The sequence below is a fragment of the Leucopleurus acutus genome, assembly GCF_964270905.1.
Source record: "Leucopleurus acutus genome assembly, chromosome: 2".
Lineage (NCBI taxonomy): Eukaryota > Metazoa > Chordata > Mammalia > Artiodactyla > Delphinidae > Leucopleurus > Leucopleurus acutus.
The window spans coordinates 171,190,230-171,209,592 of NC_139143.1; the positions used below are offsets into that span (position 1 = coordinate 171,190,230).

The 19,363-nt window shown below is 42.0% G+C and overlaps 1 protein-coding gene and 1 pseudogene across 3 annotated transcripts in view; one reads left to right on the forward strand and one right to left on the reverse strand.

Annotated features, from left to right (window-relative positions):
- The window catches only part of YTHDF2 (YTH N6-methyladenosine RNA binding protein F2), a 33,658-nt gene extending 15,723 nt beyond the window's left edge, over positions 1-17,935 (reverse strand). Inside the window, exons 1-4 of one of the 2 annotated variants that reach the window (XM_082863738.1) lie at positions 17,761-17,935; positions 17,241-17,265; positions 16,592-16,671; positions 12,069-13,655 (exon numbers count right to left, since the gene is read on the reverse strand). In XM_082863738.1, the coding sequence (XP_082719864.1) occupies positions 12,069-13,655; positions 16,592-16,671; positions 17,241-17,265; positions 17,761-17,787 (1,719 nt within the window). In that variant the 5' untranslated portion in view covers positions 17,788-17,935. Of the gene's footprint in view, positions 1-8,993; positions 13,656-16,591; positions 16,672-17,240; positions 17,266-17,760 lie in introns of those variants that run through there. The other variant, XM_082863737.1, reaches the window with a different exon arrangement.
- Positions 6,614-8,174, forward strand: LOC309958275 (large ribosomal subunit protein eL6-like; annotated as a pseudogene). Its single transcript has one exon. The product of its transcript is annotated as a large ribosomal subunit protein eL6-like (transcript).
- Positions 17,936-19,363: the final 1,428 nt, after the last annotated feature.

Below are 19,363 nucleotides of genomic sequence, written 5' to 3' on the forward strand. Positions count from 1 at the left end.
TCAACCACTGCGCCACCAGGGAAGCCCAAAATGAGCACTTTAATATCCACTATACTATACTGTTTCACTTATATTTCCTCCCTATGGCTAACTGGAGTTAAACCAGTTCAATTAGGAATTGCTTATTCAGCAAGGGATGAAAAGCATTAGGGCACACTATTGAGCTAGTTGTTAGTCTATACTGTCTAGTTGTTATAACTAGAAAAATTTGCTTTGGAGGTGGTGGCAGCAGGATGCAAATTTAAATTGAATTACCTGTTTCTGTGGAGAAAGGCAGAAAGGATGATCTGAGCCTACCACACTCTTCTTCCTCAATTGCAGACTTGCAGATTTCAATGGTGAAGAAAGAGATCTTTTGTTTTCCCTAATTCAGGGAACAGAGCTTTTCCTCCTCTACATGAAACTCCTATATAGTGCAGGTGTCAGTCCTTTATCATACAGTTCCTTAAACTAAGGCAGTCAAAGCCAATGCTGTAGCATCGCCAGCTGCTGTGAGATGTTTTTCTAATCCTTCCCTTCCTCCAAGACTAAATAACCAATACACCTAAATGAGATGCTGAAGCTGCAGATTCCTTACATTTCTTCAATTTCAAAATAGATTCCCCCACCCCCAAGTCCACCTCCATGCACCATTATTCCATTTTTTGAAAAATTCCTGTCATCCAGTGGATTCCAAATTATGCTTCATAGAGGAGATGCTTCGAAGATCACCCAGGGAAAAAAAGAGAGCTGAGCGTGTGAAATTAGCCATTCATGGGGCTCTGAGTAAGGTTTTGTTTGGAGGAGAAAAAACAATTCCACTTTTTAAAAGTTTGAAAACTGTCATAGGACTAATCTTTACTTCTGGCAGGTAAGCAGAATGGTTCACATCTGAGTAATTCTTGATTTAAACTATTCAGAGTAAATACTAAATGATTCTAGAATCGCTAACTACCCCTTGTCCCAAAATGTTTAAGTCTGGAAAAACAGAGTCCCCTCTGGATCAATCTTTAGCCATAGCAAAAACAGAATACTGACATTTTTAATACCCAACTGCATTTCAGACATTGTTATATGGTCTAATTCAACAAAACAGCCTGTACTAACTAAACAGAAGCTGGTCTTACTTCATTAAATCCCTGAAAGACTTGGAACAGACAGCTTAGAAAACTTCACAGGTTGTGAAGGGCTGGAGCACTACAGAAACAACAAATGCACAGTCTGTTGAATGATGTCATGGAGACCAAAACCTTCAAACCCCTAACAAAGCACTCTCATGTTACTTTTATTCAGATAGTTGTTGGCATTTGCAGTCATCTGCTACCTCTCTACAGTCTCTGAATAAGTTGATTATACCCCACTGCTTGAAATTCTACTCAAGATATAGCCCTTTCCTTGTTCTCTTTCTAAAGCTCCAAGTACTCCCTCTCAAACCCTTTCACTTGGTCCCTCTTTAATCCATCCCTTAAATTGTGTTATTGCAGGGGGTTCTTTCTTTGGCCCTCTTCTCTCAATGCATGTTGGCTCTGGAACCGCACTGAAGTAGAACATCAGCTCTGCTTTCTTAGTTTGGGCAACTGTGCAAAAAGAATATACTCTTTTCTGTGCTTCAGTGCCTTCATCTGTAAAACTGAAATAGCTGTACATACCTCACAATGATAGAATTAAATGAAAACGTACATAAAAATATGTATTCGGGGACTTCCCTGGTAGTGCAGTGGTTAAGAATCCACCTGCCAATGCAGGGAACATGAGTTCGATCCCTGTCCCGGGAAGATCCCACATGCCGCAGAGCAACTAAAGCCCGTGTGCCACAACTACTGAGCCCACGTGCCACAACTACTGAAGCCCGTGCGCCTAGAGCCCATGCTCCGCAACAAGAAAAGCCACCACAATGAGAAGCCCGCGCAGCACAACAAGGAGTAGCCCCCGCTCACCACAACTAGAGAAAGCCCACACGCAGCAATGCAGACCCAATGCAGCCAAAAACAAATATTTATTTTTTTAAAAAATGTATTCAGGACAGGTGCATATTAGACACTACAGAATGAGCAATAATTTCAGCCATTATTTTTATTACCAATATTCTTGAAGAATCTTAAACTCATCCATGCCTTTACCTATACTGAGAGCTGGAAACTCCCAAATTTCTATCAACAGATCTCTCCTGAGCTCCAGATCCTACTATCACCTTTCTGTCCTACAAGCACCCCAAATACTATTTCCAAAAGCCAACACATCTCCAAACCCTAACCTGCTGCTCATCCCACATTCTCTGTTTTTTTTTAAGTAACTAATCAGCAAATATTTCTACCACATTTTTCAACTGTAACTTCCCCATTCCCACTATCTTGATACAGGCTCTGTCTTTCTCCCAACTATTGTAAAAGACTCTCATTTGGTATTTGAGTCACCTACACCTCTCTCTCCTCATTTAATAGATGACTTCAGGTAAGTTGCTAACCTGAGTTTCCATTTTCCTACCTATAAATATGGGATACTGCCTCCGGGAGTTGGTGTGGGGATTAAAGTAAAACTATGAAAGTACCTAACGAAGTCAGTGCTCAGTAAGTATTTCATCCTTCCCATCCTCTAAACTGTCACTCTACACTGACTATCCTCCCTTACAATCTAAAAACATAAGTACAGGATAAAAATCCAAAGCCCTTCTTATACCAGGCCCAACCAACCTCTCCAGCTTTATCACTTATTCTTTCCATATTAAACTTCTCATTTCACAAGACCCAGTTTTCTATCTGGCAAACTCCACATATCACACAGTGGTCCATGGGCTTTGGGACTAGAGAGAGACTGGCTTTGGGTGGAGTTCCAACGTATTTTCATTTATTGATACTAATGACTTAAAGACAAAAGTGAAATAACAAAGACATATGTCAGAGCTTCACTGGCTTGTCAATTTGAGCAACTTCCTTGCTAAACTGGATAATAATTTTCAAATTCTGGAAGACTAATTCTTCAAATTTTGTTTCATTCAAAATATGTCAGGGATAGAGACATGACACACTTAAGTTTAATCTGCATTAAGGGAATTCCCTGAGTGGTTAGAACTCCGCTCTTCCACTGCAGGGGGCACGGGCTCAGTCCCTGGTCGGGGAACTAAGATCCCACATGCCTTGTGGTAAATCTATATTAATATTTTCTCCATCCCTTTAAGTCTAGACAATCAAGAAAAATCAAGTCCTGATTTGTATATAGCATTTGCCAATTTCCGTGGTGTCAATAACATGGCTGACCTCAAACTACCAGTGGAATACAGGAATACAGTGGGGCTGAGAAGACATGTGCAAAAGCACAACATTATATACTGATACAAACATAATAACTTTAAGAGTGATGAATTTAAATATTACAGTTTAATTGTAATCATAATGGTATTCTAAGTTTATGTAGTTTAACTGTAACATATTACTAACTGTAGTATACAACGTAATTCAATGTAAATAGAAAGGCATTTAAAACACCTTTTAATACAATGTATTTAATTTTTTTTTTTGCGGTACGGGGGCCTCTCACTGTTGCGGCTTCTCCCGCTGCGGAGCACAGGCTCCAGACGCACAGGCTCAGCGGCCATGGCTCACGGGCCCAGCCGCTCCGCGGCATGTGGGATCTTCCCGGACCGGGGCACGAACCCGTGTCCCCTGCATCGGCAGGCGGACTCTCAACCACTGCGCCACCAGGGAAGCCCGTATTTAATTTTTAAGTTTATGCAATTTGACTGTGCTTAACAACTAGCTTGCTAAAATTCTTGAAAGCTAAACAACTGGCTCACAATTAGCTAGCTCTAGCACATTACTGGACTTGGACATTGAATTACCAACTCCACCACTTGTTAGCTATGAGACCTTGTATAAATAACCTCTTTGAGCCTGCTTCCTCATCTAAAATATGAGAATGATACATTAGATGAGATAGCTAAACTTTTATGTATACCATGTGCCAAGCACTGTGCTATCATTTAAGTGCTGATTACCCAATTACTCATTCTATTTGATATAGATCAAATGTTCTTTCCCCCATGAAGACTTTCTTAATTTCCCCAAATTTATCACTTCTCCAGAAAGCCAAAATATTTCTTCATCCCTCTATTACAGCTCTTATCTCATATTTTATCCATTTTGTTGTCCACCTAGCAACACTATCTGGTCCTAAGCCAAAGATGGTGCCTTGTTTATCTGTTCTATCCGAGCAATTAACACAAACATCTGGGGGCTTCCCTGGTGGTCCGCCTGCCAATGCAGGAGACATGGGTTCAAGCCCTGGTCCGGGAAGATCCCACATGCCATGGAGCAACTAAGGCCCATGGGCCACAACTACTAAGCCTGTGCTCTAGAGCCTGCGAGCCACAACTACTGAGCCCGTAGGCCACAACTACTGAAGCCCACATGCCTAGAGCACGGGCTCCCAGCAAGAGAAGCCACCACAATGAGAAGCCTTCGCACCACAATGAAGAGTGGTAGCCCCCGCTCGCCACAACCAGAGAAAAGTCCACGTGCAGCAAAGAAGACCCAATGCAGCCAAAAATAAAATTAAATTTAAAAAAACCACAAAACAGTTGTTGAAAGATGGATACAAACAAAGGACATGCTTCAAAGAGATCCAAATTCAGTATCACCTATTCTCTTTTGGTCCTCCTTTAACAAGGCTACAGAAAGGCATTTTATCCACAAAGCAAGGAAGGTGGTGAGTAATACAAATAGAATTCCCTCAATCCTACTGGCAGAAAAACAAGTAAATTTATCTGCAAGACAGAAGACAACATAGACGGCCTTAGAATTTTACAAAACGTTCAGGTTTGCCATCCTGATTAAAACAGGATGCCCACTCACTAGCTCTGAAGAAGCAATTTAAAACAGTGGTGGAGTGGAGTAATGTTAAATGGAAAGAACAATACTGCATGGTCATTTATTTCCTAAAGATTTAATAGTAAGAAAACAATATATTTGGCTAAAGTGATGTTTCTTTCTTCTCTGATTTTTGTATCACTAAAACTTGGATATTTTAAATTTTTTTCTGAAGTTGAAAATGGAGCCAAGATGATGACCTCAAACATTTATAAACAAGGGACTAAATGCCCAAATTAAAGGGTTAGGAGGAAAAAGATGGCTGTAAGGAAAAAAAAAAAACTTCCTTATATAAGAGAAATATTACTTATGCCAACACTATAGGAAAACTAGATTTTTTTTTTTAAAGGAAACATTTCTCAAGTAATCACTTCTATGTTCCTTTGCTAAGTCTTTATTACATTTTAGGTAATAATTTTTTTCATTAATACACAGTAAATATATTAATAACTACCCAAATACCTAATCTATACTACGATTCACTGAGAATCCACAAATCCTGTCATCTATCTCCTTCTGTTCTCAAGTCCTTTCTTATGTTTTATATGTAATTAGTATTTAGGTCAGAAATTATAGAACACAAACAAAAATAAGGTCTTACTAAAAAGACCTGTTTTGTACCATCAATTCCTCTCCATGAACCTCAAATGTTATCTTGGGCCACCTAATCCTCTTTTACTCCTCGGTTTCTCTGATCTAAACTACCCCATGTGTGAATCTTCTCTACAATTTACCTAATAAAAGTTCTTTTAGTCTCTTCTTGAAACCCTCCTGTGACTAAGACTCCATTTTTAGAAAGTTCCCCCTTTACAAAAATCTCCCTCCCTATAACCTTTACCTATTGGTTCCAGTGCTGTCACTAGCATGAAAAATCATTTGATAACAGCTATCATATTCCCCCTTATAAATCATCTCTACTAAGCTAAACACTACGATGAGAAATAAGATAACATGTATAAAGCACAGTGCAGAAAGAAGTGAGCTATATATATATATATACAGTAATGATACCTATTATTACGAAGTACTGGTTCACCTTTACAAGTTTCCCATTGCCTTTCACTGAAGCTTACATCAAAGACCTCCGCCATCCTAACTCAAATTAGATCTTACTCCTCATTCTCTTAAACTCTAGTACTTTATTTTAAGCCAACTTTGTATCTCTCTCAGTAGATTCCTTCTATATCCAACTAACTGCATAAACATTTCATTTAACTCCCTTCTCCTAATCTAATCTCCAAACTTCCCTTCCTGGAAACCCATTCCACAAACTCCCATTAGACTTGTTCTTGAACTGTACAGGAATTCCTATTCCAACTTATTATTTCTACAGTGTTATTATCTATACAGATTTGGGCTGTTCTGAACCATGTTCACTCTTCTCAAAACACCTCTGGCTATCTTCTATACATCTTCCAAGGCTCAGCTCAGAGATCACTTCTTGCAGGATTCTTCTATGATCAATCAACCCACACCCCAAGCTGGGTTAGGCAATCTTCAAGCTTCCAAACTGGCACCTTGTGCATACCTTGAGAAAACACTTTTCATTTTGTATTGTTACTTGTCACTAATATAAGGCTCCCTGACAATACATTTGTGGTTTCTCTGTAGTGTCTAGCACACAGTAAAGTTGTTCCAAGAAAAGATAAATAGCTTCATCTCAATTCTTAAACACCGTAATAAATTTTCAGTATGTCCAAACACACTCCAAGTCACCATTTTTAGGTCTTCTGCCTGAAAATCAGAATAATCCTAAAGGTAAAGAAATGCTGAGTTCTTTTTCCCATCTTGCAAGATGGCGGGTGAAAAGGCTGAGAAGCCAGATACTAAGGAGGAAAAACCTGAAGCCAAGAAGGCTGATGCTGGTGGCAAGGTTAAAAAGGTGAAGCAGGTTAAGAAGGGGAAGCCCCAATGCAGCCAAAACCCTGTCCTGGTCAGAGGAATTGGCAGATATTCCCGATCGGCTATGTATTCCAGAAAGGCCTTGTACTAGAGGAAGTATTCAGCAGCTAAATCCAAGGTTGAAAAGAAAAAGAAGGTGAAGGTTCTTGCTACTGTCACAAAACCAGCTGGTGGTGACAAGAATAGTGGTACCTGGGTGGTTACACTTCACAAAATGCCTAGGTATTATCCTACTGAAGATGTGCCTCGAAAGCTGTTGAGTCACGGCAAAAAACCCTTCAGTAAGCATGTGAGAAAACTGCACGCTAGCATCACTCCTGGGACCATTCTGATTATCCTCATTGGGCGCCACAGAGCCAAGAGGGTCATTTTCCTGAAGCAGCTGAGCAGTGGCTTGCTACTTGTGACTGGGCCTCTGTCCCTCAATCAAGTTCCTCTGCGGAGAACACACCAGAAATTTGTCATTGCCACTTCCACCAAAACTGATATCAGTGGTGTGAAAATCCCAGAACATCTCACTGATGCTTACTTCAAGAAGAAACTGCGTAAGCCCAGGCACCAGGAAGGTGAGATCTTCAACACAGAGACAAATACGAGATTACAGAGCAGCGGAAGGTTGATCAGAAAGCTGTGGACTGACAAATTCTGTGAAGAATCAAAGCTGTTCCTCAAAACAAAAACAAACAAACAAAAAGCTGTTCCTCAACTCTAGGGTTACCTCCCCTCTGTGTTCGCTCTTACAAACGGAATTTATCCTCACAAAGTAGTGTTCTAAACTTCTTACAAAGAACCTAATTAAATAATTCAGTCCAAAAAAAAAAAATCCTGCTATTCTCACTTAATAGCAATGAAATTTTTAAAAATATACACCTTAAGCTGTTGTCACTATAGTAATATTTACTCTAGATCTGTCTCTCCTCAATCTCCCCTTAGCCTTCCAGTTATTCAGAAAAATCTTTACCCAAGTGCCTGATTGAGTCTAATGTTGGGCTAGACATTAAGAGAATTACACAGCCCTTAGTCTCCCCTACTAGACTATCTTATTTTTACCTAGAGTTAAAAAGCTAGAAAGATAAGACAAAACTAAACCAACTAGGGACTTCCCTGGTGGCACAGTGGATAGGACTCCGCACTCCTAATGCAGGGGGCCCGGGTTCAGGGAACTAGACCCACATGCATGCTGCAACTAAGAGTTCGCATGCCACAAATGAGGAGCCCGCGTGTGGCAAACTAAGGAGCCCTGGAGCCACAACTAAGGAGCCTGCCTGCTGCAACTAAGACCAGGAACAACCAAATAAATAAATATTGTGTGTGGGGGGGGAACTAAACCAACATTTTATGAGGTTTCTTTAAAAAAAAAAAAAATCACTATTGCAGGGAGTACCTCTCCCTTTATGCCCCACTATTCCAAAGTTGAGACAGAGAAAAAGATTAACTGACTGCCATCATCTTCTGAATAGCTGACAGTAGTAACAACAAAAAAAAAATTTTAAGAAAAAAGCTCATATGGCAATATATAGCACAGGCAAGACCTTCAAAAAGCATATATCCTGGGCTTCCCTGGTGGCACAGTGGTTGAGAGTCCGCCTGCCGATGCAGGGGACACGGGTTCGTGCCCCGGTCCGGGAAGATCCCACATGCTGCACAGCGGCTGGGCCCATGAGAAATGGCCGCTGAGGCTGCACGTCCGGAGCCTGTGCTCTGCAACTGGAGAGGCTACAACAGTGAGAGGCCCGAGTACCGCAAAAAAAAAAAAAAAAAGCATATATCCTTTGACACAGCACTAAAGGATAGGTATGAATCAATATTTATACCTTAGGATATTTACAACTGTTATTTTAGCTGGAAAAAAAATTATAAAGAAGCTATTCAGTAACAGGGACTGGTAAATTACAATAAATTTTTGATAGAATACTATGAAGCCATCAAAAGTGATGTCACAGCTATATACACTAATATGCATAAGATAGATAACTAATAAGAACCTGCTGTATAAAAGAATAAATTAAATAAATTTTTTTTTTAAAAGTGATGTCACAGGGCTTCCCTGGTGGCTCAGCGGTTAAGAATCCACCTGCCAATGCAGGGGACACAGGTTTGAGCCCTGGTCTGGGAAGATCCCACATGCCGCGGAACAACTAAGTCCGTGCACCACAACTACTGAGGCTGCGCTCTAGAGCCCGTGAGCCACAACTACTGAAGCCCACACACCTAGAGCCCATGCTCCTCAACAAGAGAAGCCACTGCAACGAGAAGCCTGCACACGGCAAGGAAGAGTAGCCCCCGCTCGCCACAACCAGAGAAAAGCCCGCGCGCAGCAACGCAGACCCAATGCAAACAAAAATAAAATAAATTTTTAAAAAGTGATGTCACAGAATAACAATTAGAGGAAAGTTCTAAATAAATGCAGAAAGCAGTTTACAAAATAGTATCTAAAGTATACAACGAAGTAAATGAAGTCACTAAAATTTGCTGGAAGTGTCAAGCCAGACAGATCCAAAATATCCAAGCCAGACAGATCTTGAAGGTTCTATGGTATTGAATTAGATCATGTGACAGAACAAGGCAAAAATGGCTGTAGTTCTGCTTCAGTGTGTTCTGCCAAGAAACATGCCCAATCACGGAACTTTAGAACAGCTGTGACATCATTTTCAGGATGAAGTTTTAAGTATTTCCCTACTGACTGAGTTTCCATTTGGCTGGAAGATTTTTTTCAATCTTGTAAATAATACCAAGGCACATATACAAACACCCCACTTAAGAGAGTCAATGCTTCAATGAGCTATCAGTCCCATTATCATGAAACTTGTTTTGTCTTGGAAGCCTAATTAAAAACTGGAAGAACAGTTTACAGTCAGTTATGTAAGGATGTTAAAGGGTAACAGTGGGCAACACAGGAGTAAGGCAATACTGACTGAAAGGGTAGCTGGGTTTGGAAGCAATCATAGGGACCTTCCTGAAACCCCAGCAAGCTCTTCTTAAAGAAAGTAAACTAAAAAGTAATCTGACACAAGTATAATTGAAGCTTTTAAGTTTTTACCTTTGGTGGTTTGTTCACCAGCCTCAGAACAATTAGGATACTCATTCATCAAAAGTCTTTACAGAACGGTTTTAAGAGCCATTAGTTAGCTTAACAAAGACCCTAAACCTTGATTATTATTACACTCACTGAAAACACAAGGCTAGTCAATGAATCTTACACCTACTTATGAAGTTTTATCATTCACTGAACCACTCAAGTGAATACAGATATATACTTGATTAAAAGTGCACACAAATTAACAATCCTCAGACTTGCTACTTCACTTTTAAACACAAGCTTTCCCACTAGTTCTAACAAATACAAATTTATCTTAGCGGCTATGCTGCACATTCCAAAAAATACTCCTATCTTTGCCTTCCTGCTTTTAAACCACAAGATGTAGGACAGAACTTTGCAGATGAAAGTAAGCAGATTCTTAGTATGCAACAAATACTATGCATATTTCAAGTAGTTAAACCAAGCACCTGGATGCCCCCACACACGTTCATAATCTGCTATGCCACTACATGATGCCTAAAAGGCCTCAGCCTCCTTCCTTGTTCGTCTAGAAACAGAAGCCTGTTAAGACATCTTTAGAGCCTTTCAGATGTTTGGCAAAAATAATCAAGTATCTTTTTTCTATAGATTCTGGAGGATTTTAAGTTAAACTGTTAAACTCTGAGAAAGGAAAGAGTTTAAAGAACTAAAAAGTACCAAGTTTTTTCTGACAGCCAACTTTCCAGTAACCTGGCTCTATCTCCCCAATACTTTCAGCATCACTGACAAGCATACCTCTATTTCTTATTTGTCTGTACACACTGGAAGATAAAGAGTCAACCATCCTGGGCTTCCCTGGTGGCTCAGGGGTTAAGAATCCACCTGCCAATGAAAGGGACACGGGTTCGAGCCCTTGTCCGGGAAGATTCCACATGCTGCGGAGCAACTAAGCCCGTGCGCCACAACTACTGAGCCTGTGCCCTAGAGCCCGCATGCCTAGAGCCCATGCTCCACAACAAGAGAAGCCACTGCAATGAGAAGGCCGCTCACCGCAACTAGAGGAAGCCCGCAAGCAGCAACGAAGACACAATGCAGCCAAAAATAAAAGTCAACCATCCAGCTTTAGTTAGACAACTATGGACCTCTGATTCTGTGTTATGGAGTTCAAGAATCTACCAGAGCAAACTTACTTCTCTGAGCAGTCTTCCTCCCACTGCTCAAAGGAATAAGTCTTTATAAAGGCATAACAAGTGCCTCAGGTCCTAGATCAATTACGTAAGATCCCTATGAATTTATGACAAATTCAAGGAAAATGTATTTACATTAAGTCTGTTACGTTTTGTTTATTTTACATCTGAAGCTAACCACTCAGGATTCTATCATTAATATATACATATGTTTTAAAAACATTTTCTCCTTGCCATTATCTTTTCACCTACTTCCTATACTTCAACATGTCTAACTTCTGGATAATATGATCTGCCCCAACCACTATTTTATCATTTTCTTATGGTCCTAGAGTTTACACTCAATACATGGGATCAAGCATTACCAACCCTTTCAAATAAATTCAACTCTTTACTTTGGAACTATTCCCTATCACTCTGTCCAAGATTCCCACTTGTTACAGAGGAAAAGAGAAAGTGAATCTTTAGGAATACAACCAAATGTTAAGAACAAGAAGCCAGCTCTTTTGGATGATCTGCTTTCCAAGTTTTATATAATTACCTTTTCTAATGGGAAAAAGATTTTGAAAAAAAAAAGTGATTAACTAGAACACTACAAAAGACAGAAGGAAGAAAGGTCTGAAAAACATCCTCTTAACACTACCAGTTGTCAGCAGGCAGGCAGAAATGTCAGGGCTTCGTGACACACCAACTCTTGAAAATAACTACAGTACCCCAGCAAGGCCAAAAGTTAATTCCGACAGAATTATCTTTTTCTCTGCCACATTACAGCCTCAATCTTCTCCTACTTTCATTTCTACGTTTCTATCACTTCAATTATTCCCTTTGTGTTTTTTTCAGACTCATTCTTCACCTCTTTCTGCATCATGTAAAGCCAGTTTCTCTAAGTTTGTTTCTGCTTTAACTTAAGCCCACATTTCTGTCCTCCACTAATGTTCCCATATTCTTTCACACTAAGGTTCAAATAATAAGACCAATTATCCTCCATTAAGGCTTGAACTGTTAAGTGATACTTGTGTTATTTACAAAGCTTTTATTAATGGCTCAGTATAATACCTCTCCTGTTCTCTCTAGTTCCTTCTCCTTCCTTTAAAGTCTTAAGAAGGGTAAGCTGGTTACCTTTTTAACACTTTCTTCTTCCTCTTGGCGTTTCTCATAGTGTGAGAAGTCATCAAAAATGGAAGTGGTGTGCTTGTAGCTGGCTATGATTTTCAACACCTGCTTAGCCTTTTCCAGAGGCACTTCCTGAGTGTCCCTGGAGTTGGTCACTGGTTTATTCTCGTTGTTCTCTAGGCGAATGTGTCGCAACTGGCTATTGGGAACGTCCTTCACAAAAATCCACCTGACATCAAAACGACCCTTCCATTTGTCCTGGGACCACACACCTGCACATGTGTTGTAGTCCACAGCAGATTTCATTTCTGCAACGCCACAGAAGTGTCCACTGCCGTTGACACTGAAAAGTAAGTAAACGGGGCCCTTCCCGTTCATGGAGCGATAAGCAGCATCCAGTCTCTTGTTACCATGCTCTGTGCTGCACCAGATATTATACTTAATGGAACGGTGGATATCGTCCTCAGAGTAGCTCTTAATGATGAAAACCCGGCCATGTTTCAGATTCCAGTCAAAATCCTTGGGGTTATAGTTATTAATGGACCGCAGCTTCTCCAACACTGGGTGAGGTTCTGAAGGAGTAGATCCAGATCCAGCCTGAGACTGTCCTACTCCATTACCATCCACCCCATTATGACCGAACCCACTGCCACGGTTCCGAGGTGCTACCCAGCGGGTTGGCTGAGCTGCCTGTTGCTGCACTGAGAGCTGGGCAGGCTGTGGTGGTGGTGGGGGCAATGGCTGTGTCTGTTGCCCTACTGATGCCTGAGCCGCTGGTGGGCTACTGTTAGCCTGCTGACCTACAGGCTGGGGAGACCCCTGGGTTGGCTGCTGACCTATGTTCTGAACCAAAGCCTGTGAGGGAGTTTTTGCCACAGGACCCTTGTTATCCCAAGTTCCAATATCCATGTTATGTTTTATTGGAGGTGGTGGAAGACTTGACCCTGCAATGCCATTCTTGGTCTTCAACTTGGGTTGCTGTTTTGCAGGCTTGCTAGCAATATCAGCCCAAGACGCTGGTTTTGGAGGAGCAATGGTAGCTGGAGGCAAACTATTGGAAGCCACGATGTTACTAGTAATGGACCCGCTACCAACAGCAGAGCCTACAACTTTTGGAACATTGCTTGCAACTTCTGTGCTACCCAACTTCAGGGCTGCCATCCCCTGGTCTATAGTATTCATGCCAGGAGCCTTATTGAGGGTCTCACTGGCAAAAGCTGACTGTCCATCAATCATGGCTCCACCTAAGGAGCTAGGTGCATAAGCATAATTGCTACTATATCCAGAGCTCTGAGTAGACTGTCCCTGAGAACTGTTATTTCCCCAAGCTGAGAAGTCAATCCCACTGGGAAAGAAATTAAAACCATGCTGACCAAGAAATGGAGTGCTACCCAGGGCTCCTGGTTGTCCGAACATTGCATCTGGTAGGAAGTGAGGCTCTCCGTTGCTCAGCTGTCCATAAGAAGTTAGATAGGGCATGGCTGTGTCACCCCCAGTAGACCAAGCAGCTTCACCCAAAGAATAGGAGAAGCCAATGGAGGGACTGTAGTAACTGGGTAAGTAGGAATCTGACATGGCAGTATATGCATTATTCTGTGGAAGAAGAAAAAAGGGTTAATTAAAACTAAACACAAAAATATATAAAACGACCATAACATTTCCTCTCCCAATTATTCACACAATTCAAATATTTCAGTCATTACCATAAAAAAGGAGAGTGACCTTTTCAGAGGGTCTCTTCCCATAAACTTGCTATTTTTATAGACTTAGATAATATTTTGGTTTAATAATTGAACTGCTTAAACATTTAAAATTAAACTGACATACAGTGAATACCAACCTTACCTTTTAGTGCTACAATTCAGAAAAGGGAAAACCCGTCATCTCACTAAGTTTAAGTCTTCCTCTATAGATGTACTGAGATGATGCCTTCATTAAAACCACTATCTCTGGACTGAAGGAGTGGGAATATTGGCAGAAAGAAAAAGTATTCACAAGAGTTTCCTATTAAAACTTACTATATAATAGATAAAAATAACTGGAAATTTCAAGTTCTACCCCAAAAATCTGTGCAGCCATTCCTCAACCATAAACCAAAAATCAAGGTTCAGTACACCTACTCTATAGTAAAGCCTCCTGGCAAACCATCTGGGAACATCAAGAGATGCCACTATTTAATTATAACCTGGAAAGAAAATGCACAGTGGCTTCCAGTGGATTCAAAACCAAAAAAAATGTTGCTACCTGTTTTGCTTCACCTATAAAAGTTAAGGCCGTAAGCTAAAATGCACACCTTTTTCATTAAAAACAGGAATATAATTCTAAAGACAGTACAGTCCACATCTTTATAAAAGGAATCATCCTTCAGAACGACAACCAGAAATAAAGTTATACTCAACTAGTCCTCACATTAGAAGATAGATTACATTGCAGAAACATTCTTACTTTCATTTATGCTGACAGTTCTTTTTCATAAATCCTAGTAACTCACAAAGTACTCCCTTAAATAAGAAGCCAGAGATATATAGAATTGGTTTCTATAGATATAGACTCAGCTCAACTCAAAAATAGACTACTTTAACTTCAAAACAGCTCTGGTATCTAAGAATCCACTAACTAGTCAATAGGGAGTTTTGTTCGTAAGAGACTTGGATGACCATAACTATGTCAGGCCTTAAGTTTGTATTACCAAAGCCAACAGTACTTCTTCCTAGCCACTAAAACACATCTCCTGAAGATTAAATATTTCAACTAATATAGTTTGATAAAATGGTGGTGCTTCTCTCTGCCAATTCTAAATTTTCTTTTAAAAACCTAACTCTTTCACATATACTCTCAAGTTTAAGAGAAGTCTATTTCTCCAAGACAGTGTTATAATTTTAACAGCCCCAAATCCATTATGAATAAGAAATTCAGACCACCCTTAATAGATTAAGCCTGAAGAATTATTCCAATATAAGGTGATGAAAAACTGGTTAAACTAATAAGAATCTGCTGAATAAAAAAGTAAATAAAATTCAAAAATTAAAATAAAAAACTGGTTAAAAAGTAGATGAAACAGCCTTGACAGACTACAGAGAGTCTCAGATTATGTCTATTCAACCAAAATTTATATTTCCCCCCAAATTTTTCAAAAATATTTAAGCTTTAACTTACTTAAATAAAAAACAAACTCCCCCACAAATTTTTCAAAAATATTCAAGCTTTAGCTTACTTAACAAACAAAAAACAAACACATTTAATATCACAGGTTATGCCACTATAGAGCTAAATGCCTACACCTGAACTGGCAGGTTCCCACATGCCCCTGAGCTCAAAAATCTGAATTACACAATGTTTCACAAGAACTACCTAGAATTATGTTTCCAAATGCTCCCACTCTCCTTGTTATAATGATTATGTAAGCAAACTACCTCAAGAGCAAGAACCCATTAATAGTTCATTCCTCCACTTCCTTCCCTACTTTTCCTGATTAACTGGTTGTCTTCTGCAAAAACTTTTTTCCAATCACTTGCTTAAGCGGTTTCTACACTTTCAATTCAGAAAATTCTACACAAGGGATCAAAAAGTTTTATGTAAGCATTAGGCCCAAACATGCGCACGCACTGTCAAGTTATTCAAGACTGTTATGAATATCATACACCATCTGTTCAGAATTTATATAAATGTTCCACAAACTTTTTCACCTTTTAGGATATTCTGGATGAGTTGTCAATTTTCCTTTTGGTTTATTAGTCTGGTGAGTTATACTTATTAGTTACAACTTTGTGACTGTCTTTGGGATGCAAGATAGTAACACAGAAGAACTGCTGAATCAAAGAAGTCTCTGTGCACAGTTCATGGTCATATATGGACCTACATGCAACTAATCTTCACATTAGAAGACAGATTACATTGCAAAAACTGGAATTCCATCATTCTTGATCTCTGTTCTCAACAGTGTTTTATTTTCCTTCAACTCCATTTTGTAAATACAGCTCCCCTAAGAAGCCAGATATATACAAAATTGCTCTTTACAGATGAAGATGGAGCTCAACTTGAAAGAGTACCCAGCTCCAAAATAGTTCTGATAACCTAAGAACCCACTAACTAGTGACTAGACAAAACGAAGATACTCAGTTCTGCAGCACTGAATAAAGTTCAGGTGATTTTATGTTAGTTTTTCCCATCACGTATGAATCCAATTTTCCTAAAAGAAAAATGTTTGGGAGGTGAAAACATTTAACACCAGAAAGTATTCTTAAGTTTTACATTGTTACATTCTTGCTAAGGAGGAAGAACTACTCAAGCAAGTGTTGCTGTTAGTGCACTGTAAAATGTTATCAGTACTAGCCTCAGAGAATGGTATGTTTGCTCACAACAGAGATAAGATCCTTAAGGACCTATGACATTTGTAGCAACTGGTTTTATAACATATTGACTGATATTAAGAAAGTCATCCCCTGAAAATGAAACTTATTGATAGAGCAGAGAAAGAATAATGGTATACTGCATCCTCTGATCAAGCACGAAAATGGTTAACTACTCACGGGCCTTGCCTGTGGACTCAAGTAAGGTTCAAAATCATCATCATTTAATCCATCCTTTTGATGTACAGATCCATTTTGTACTAAAGGAGAAAAAATTCAAATTAGGAGTGTCTCAATCGTACAACCACCTCCCAAACTAATCAAATACCTCCTAACCAGAGAAAAACCATACTACACAGAGCAAATAAGTTTGCGTTTCGAAAGGATAAAGATGAGAATGAATGCTGAGCAACATTCGTCAGTAAAAATGTCTCCCTCCACCCAGAGCAAGTTGATCTAAAAAGGTCATTTTATTGGCTCCTCTAGATTTCTATTCCCTCCCGCTTCCCCTCCCCCATCACATGTGAGCACTTCCAGAGTGTGATCCACGAGGATGAAAAACAAAGGCCTTCTAAGACCTACAGGAAACTAAGGACCTGGGACATTTCAAAACCGAATCCACCCCCACCCCTAATGAATTACTCCTTGTTCACTACAAAGCTGTTCGCCAGCTACAGGAACACACCGAAAGGGTCAAATACTTAACTGTGAGGCACCTGCAAACTAAGCGGCTTCCGAAAGGTCCTCTCCCCGGGGCGCTTCCCGGAGACCCCGCCCCCCCCACACGGGGTCCCCCGCCCGCCAGGGGCACCGGCGGAGCTGGGCTCACCTTTGTTTCCTTGACCTTTTGGTCTCTGCGGGGGAAGGAAACGTCGCCGAGCAGCACATCGTCCGAAGAAAAAACGGAAAAGGAGAGACAAATTAAAGCCGGGACCGAGACGGGAATAAAGGCGCAGGCCTAAGGAGAGGCGTCAGGAATGGGGTGAGGGGGAGGCTGAAGACGGGAGGCGGGGGAAGCGCGACGCTGGCGGGGCCAAGGGGGAGGAGGGGGGCCGCGCCACAAACAACGCGAGGGGACCAGGGCTTCAAAGAAGGGGAAGGAAACGAGAGAAAAACGAGGCCCGCTGAGAGGACGGGACGCGGCGCGGCCGGCGGTCTCCGAGGCCCAGTGAGGAGCGGGGAGAGCGGGCCGAGGGCGAGGCGCTGGGCGCGGCCGGCCTGAGAGCCTCAAAATGAGGCCCGCTAAAGGCGCCGCCTCAGCTCGGCCCGACCGGGGGCGGCGGGCCCGGGCCTAGTCGGGCTCCCTCTCGCCTCACACAATGGCCGAGGCATGCGGGCCGGGCCTGTACCTGCTCCAAGAGGCTGCTGGCCGACATGGCTCTCGGATCCTCACGGGCGGCGACGGCGGCGGACTCTCCTCAGGGTGGCGGCGGCAGCGGATGAGCCCCGGCGACGGGAGCAGGCGGCGCAGCGGCGGCTTTTGTCCCTGACACTCGGGGGCCTCGGCGGACGCAGCGGAGACACAGCGCGCGGCTCGGGCTCCGGCTCCGACTCGGCGACGCTCTAGCCCGACAGCTCAACGCCCGTCTCTATGCCTTTACGCGCGCGCCCGCGCCTCGCAGCCGAAATAAGGGCGCCGAGCAGCGGAGGCGGACGGCGCGCACGGCGCGACGCTGACTCTCACATTCGCTCACCCACGCTGAAGGGGCCCGGCGCGAAGCACTCCGGGAAGGCAGAGGTGGGGCCGCAGCGCCCTCTGGTGGGCTGGAGGAGCGGAAGCGGCGCGCGCGGCCTCCCCGCCCCCACCGCCTTGGGATTGGGGCCTAGGAGGGTGGGGGCGGCCAGGGTCGCACCACGAGGTTTTGACTAACAGCTGGAGGGAAGGGAGTAGCTCTAGCTTGTGGGAACCCACAAAAGCTGGGTTTTCAGTGAAGAAGCGAACCCCGAAGGCTGAGAGGCCTTAAAATAAACCTGCTTCCCACTTGCAGATGGCACCCCACCCCCATATGGGGGGGAACACGAACAGGAGTCACAGAGCCCTCAGGGAAAGTTCAAGGGGGCCCTGCCCTGAGAAAGACACCCCCTCACCTGGTTATCCTCCTCTGTTAGCAGGCTACAGAAAGAGGGCCCAGAGAACAAAAATATCCAGAAAACATCCGGTCCCCTGGGAAAGAGATTCACCCTTCGGCGTTGCCGGGAGGAGAATCCACAATTCTTTTTTAGGGATGTCGCTGGCCCCCATGATAATCTGTTAAACTGTGGACTTTATTTCCAAGAAAAACACACTTCACACATCCACACAAAATGTTACATGTTCCTTCAACGAGTCCTTACTGGGGAAGAAAGGAAATAAATGCTATTTGAATACCTGCTGTAGACTAGGCTTTGTTGTTAGGTGCTTTCAAACATATTAAAGGCTTGCAGCATCTTCAATGTAGCTGTCAGCCAATCCGTTTTATAACTGAGGAAACAGAGAGGTTAAGTCATGTGCCCAAGGTCACAAAGCTATTAAATAGTGAGGTTTGCCTGACACTGAGAGGAACATAATAGTGTCCCTCCACCCCCAAGAGAAATCCTGTATTCAGGAACCAGAATCCTGAGGCGATCTAAAAGATGGATGGGCAGAAGCATTTTTAATCAGAGGCAAACCTGACTCCTGCAGGGATATTTGATCCCAGGACAGTCCATCTCCTAATAGCTTTTGTTATTGCAAATAGTAGTAAACAGATAAATAATGCACTCAAGTGTCAACTTGATACCATCCCCTCCCTGGATACAGGAGGCTTGGGTGGACTCAGTAGTAAAATAAATAACACAGCATCTTGGATTTTGCATCATAATTTTGCTTAAAGTGCTCAACGCATTTTTTCTGCCCATAATCACATTTATGGTTGGAATGAATAAGGTCAGGCACCAAATGGGATAGACTTCTGGCAGAGTCCAGGTTCAGAA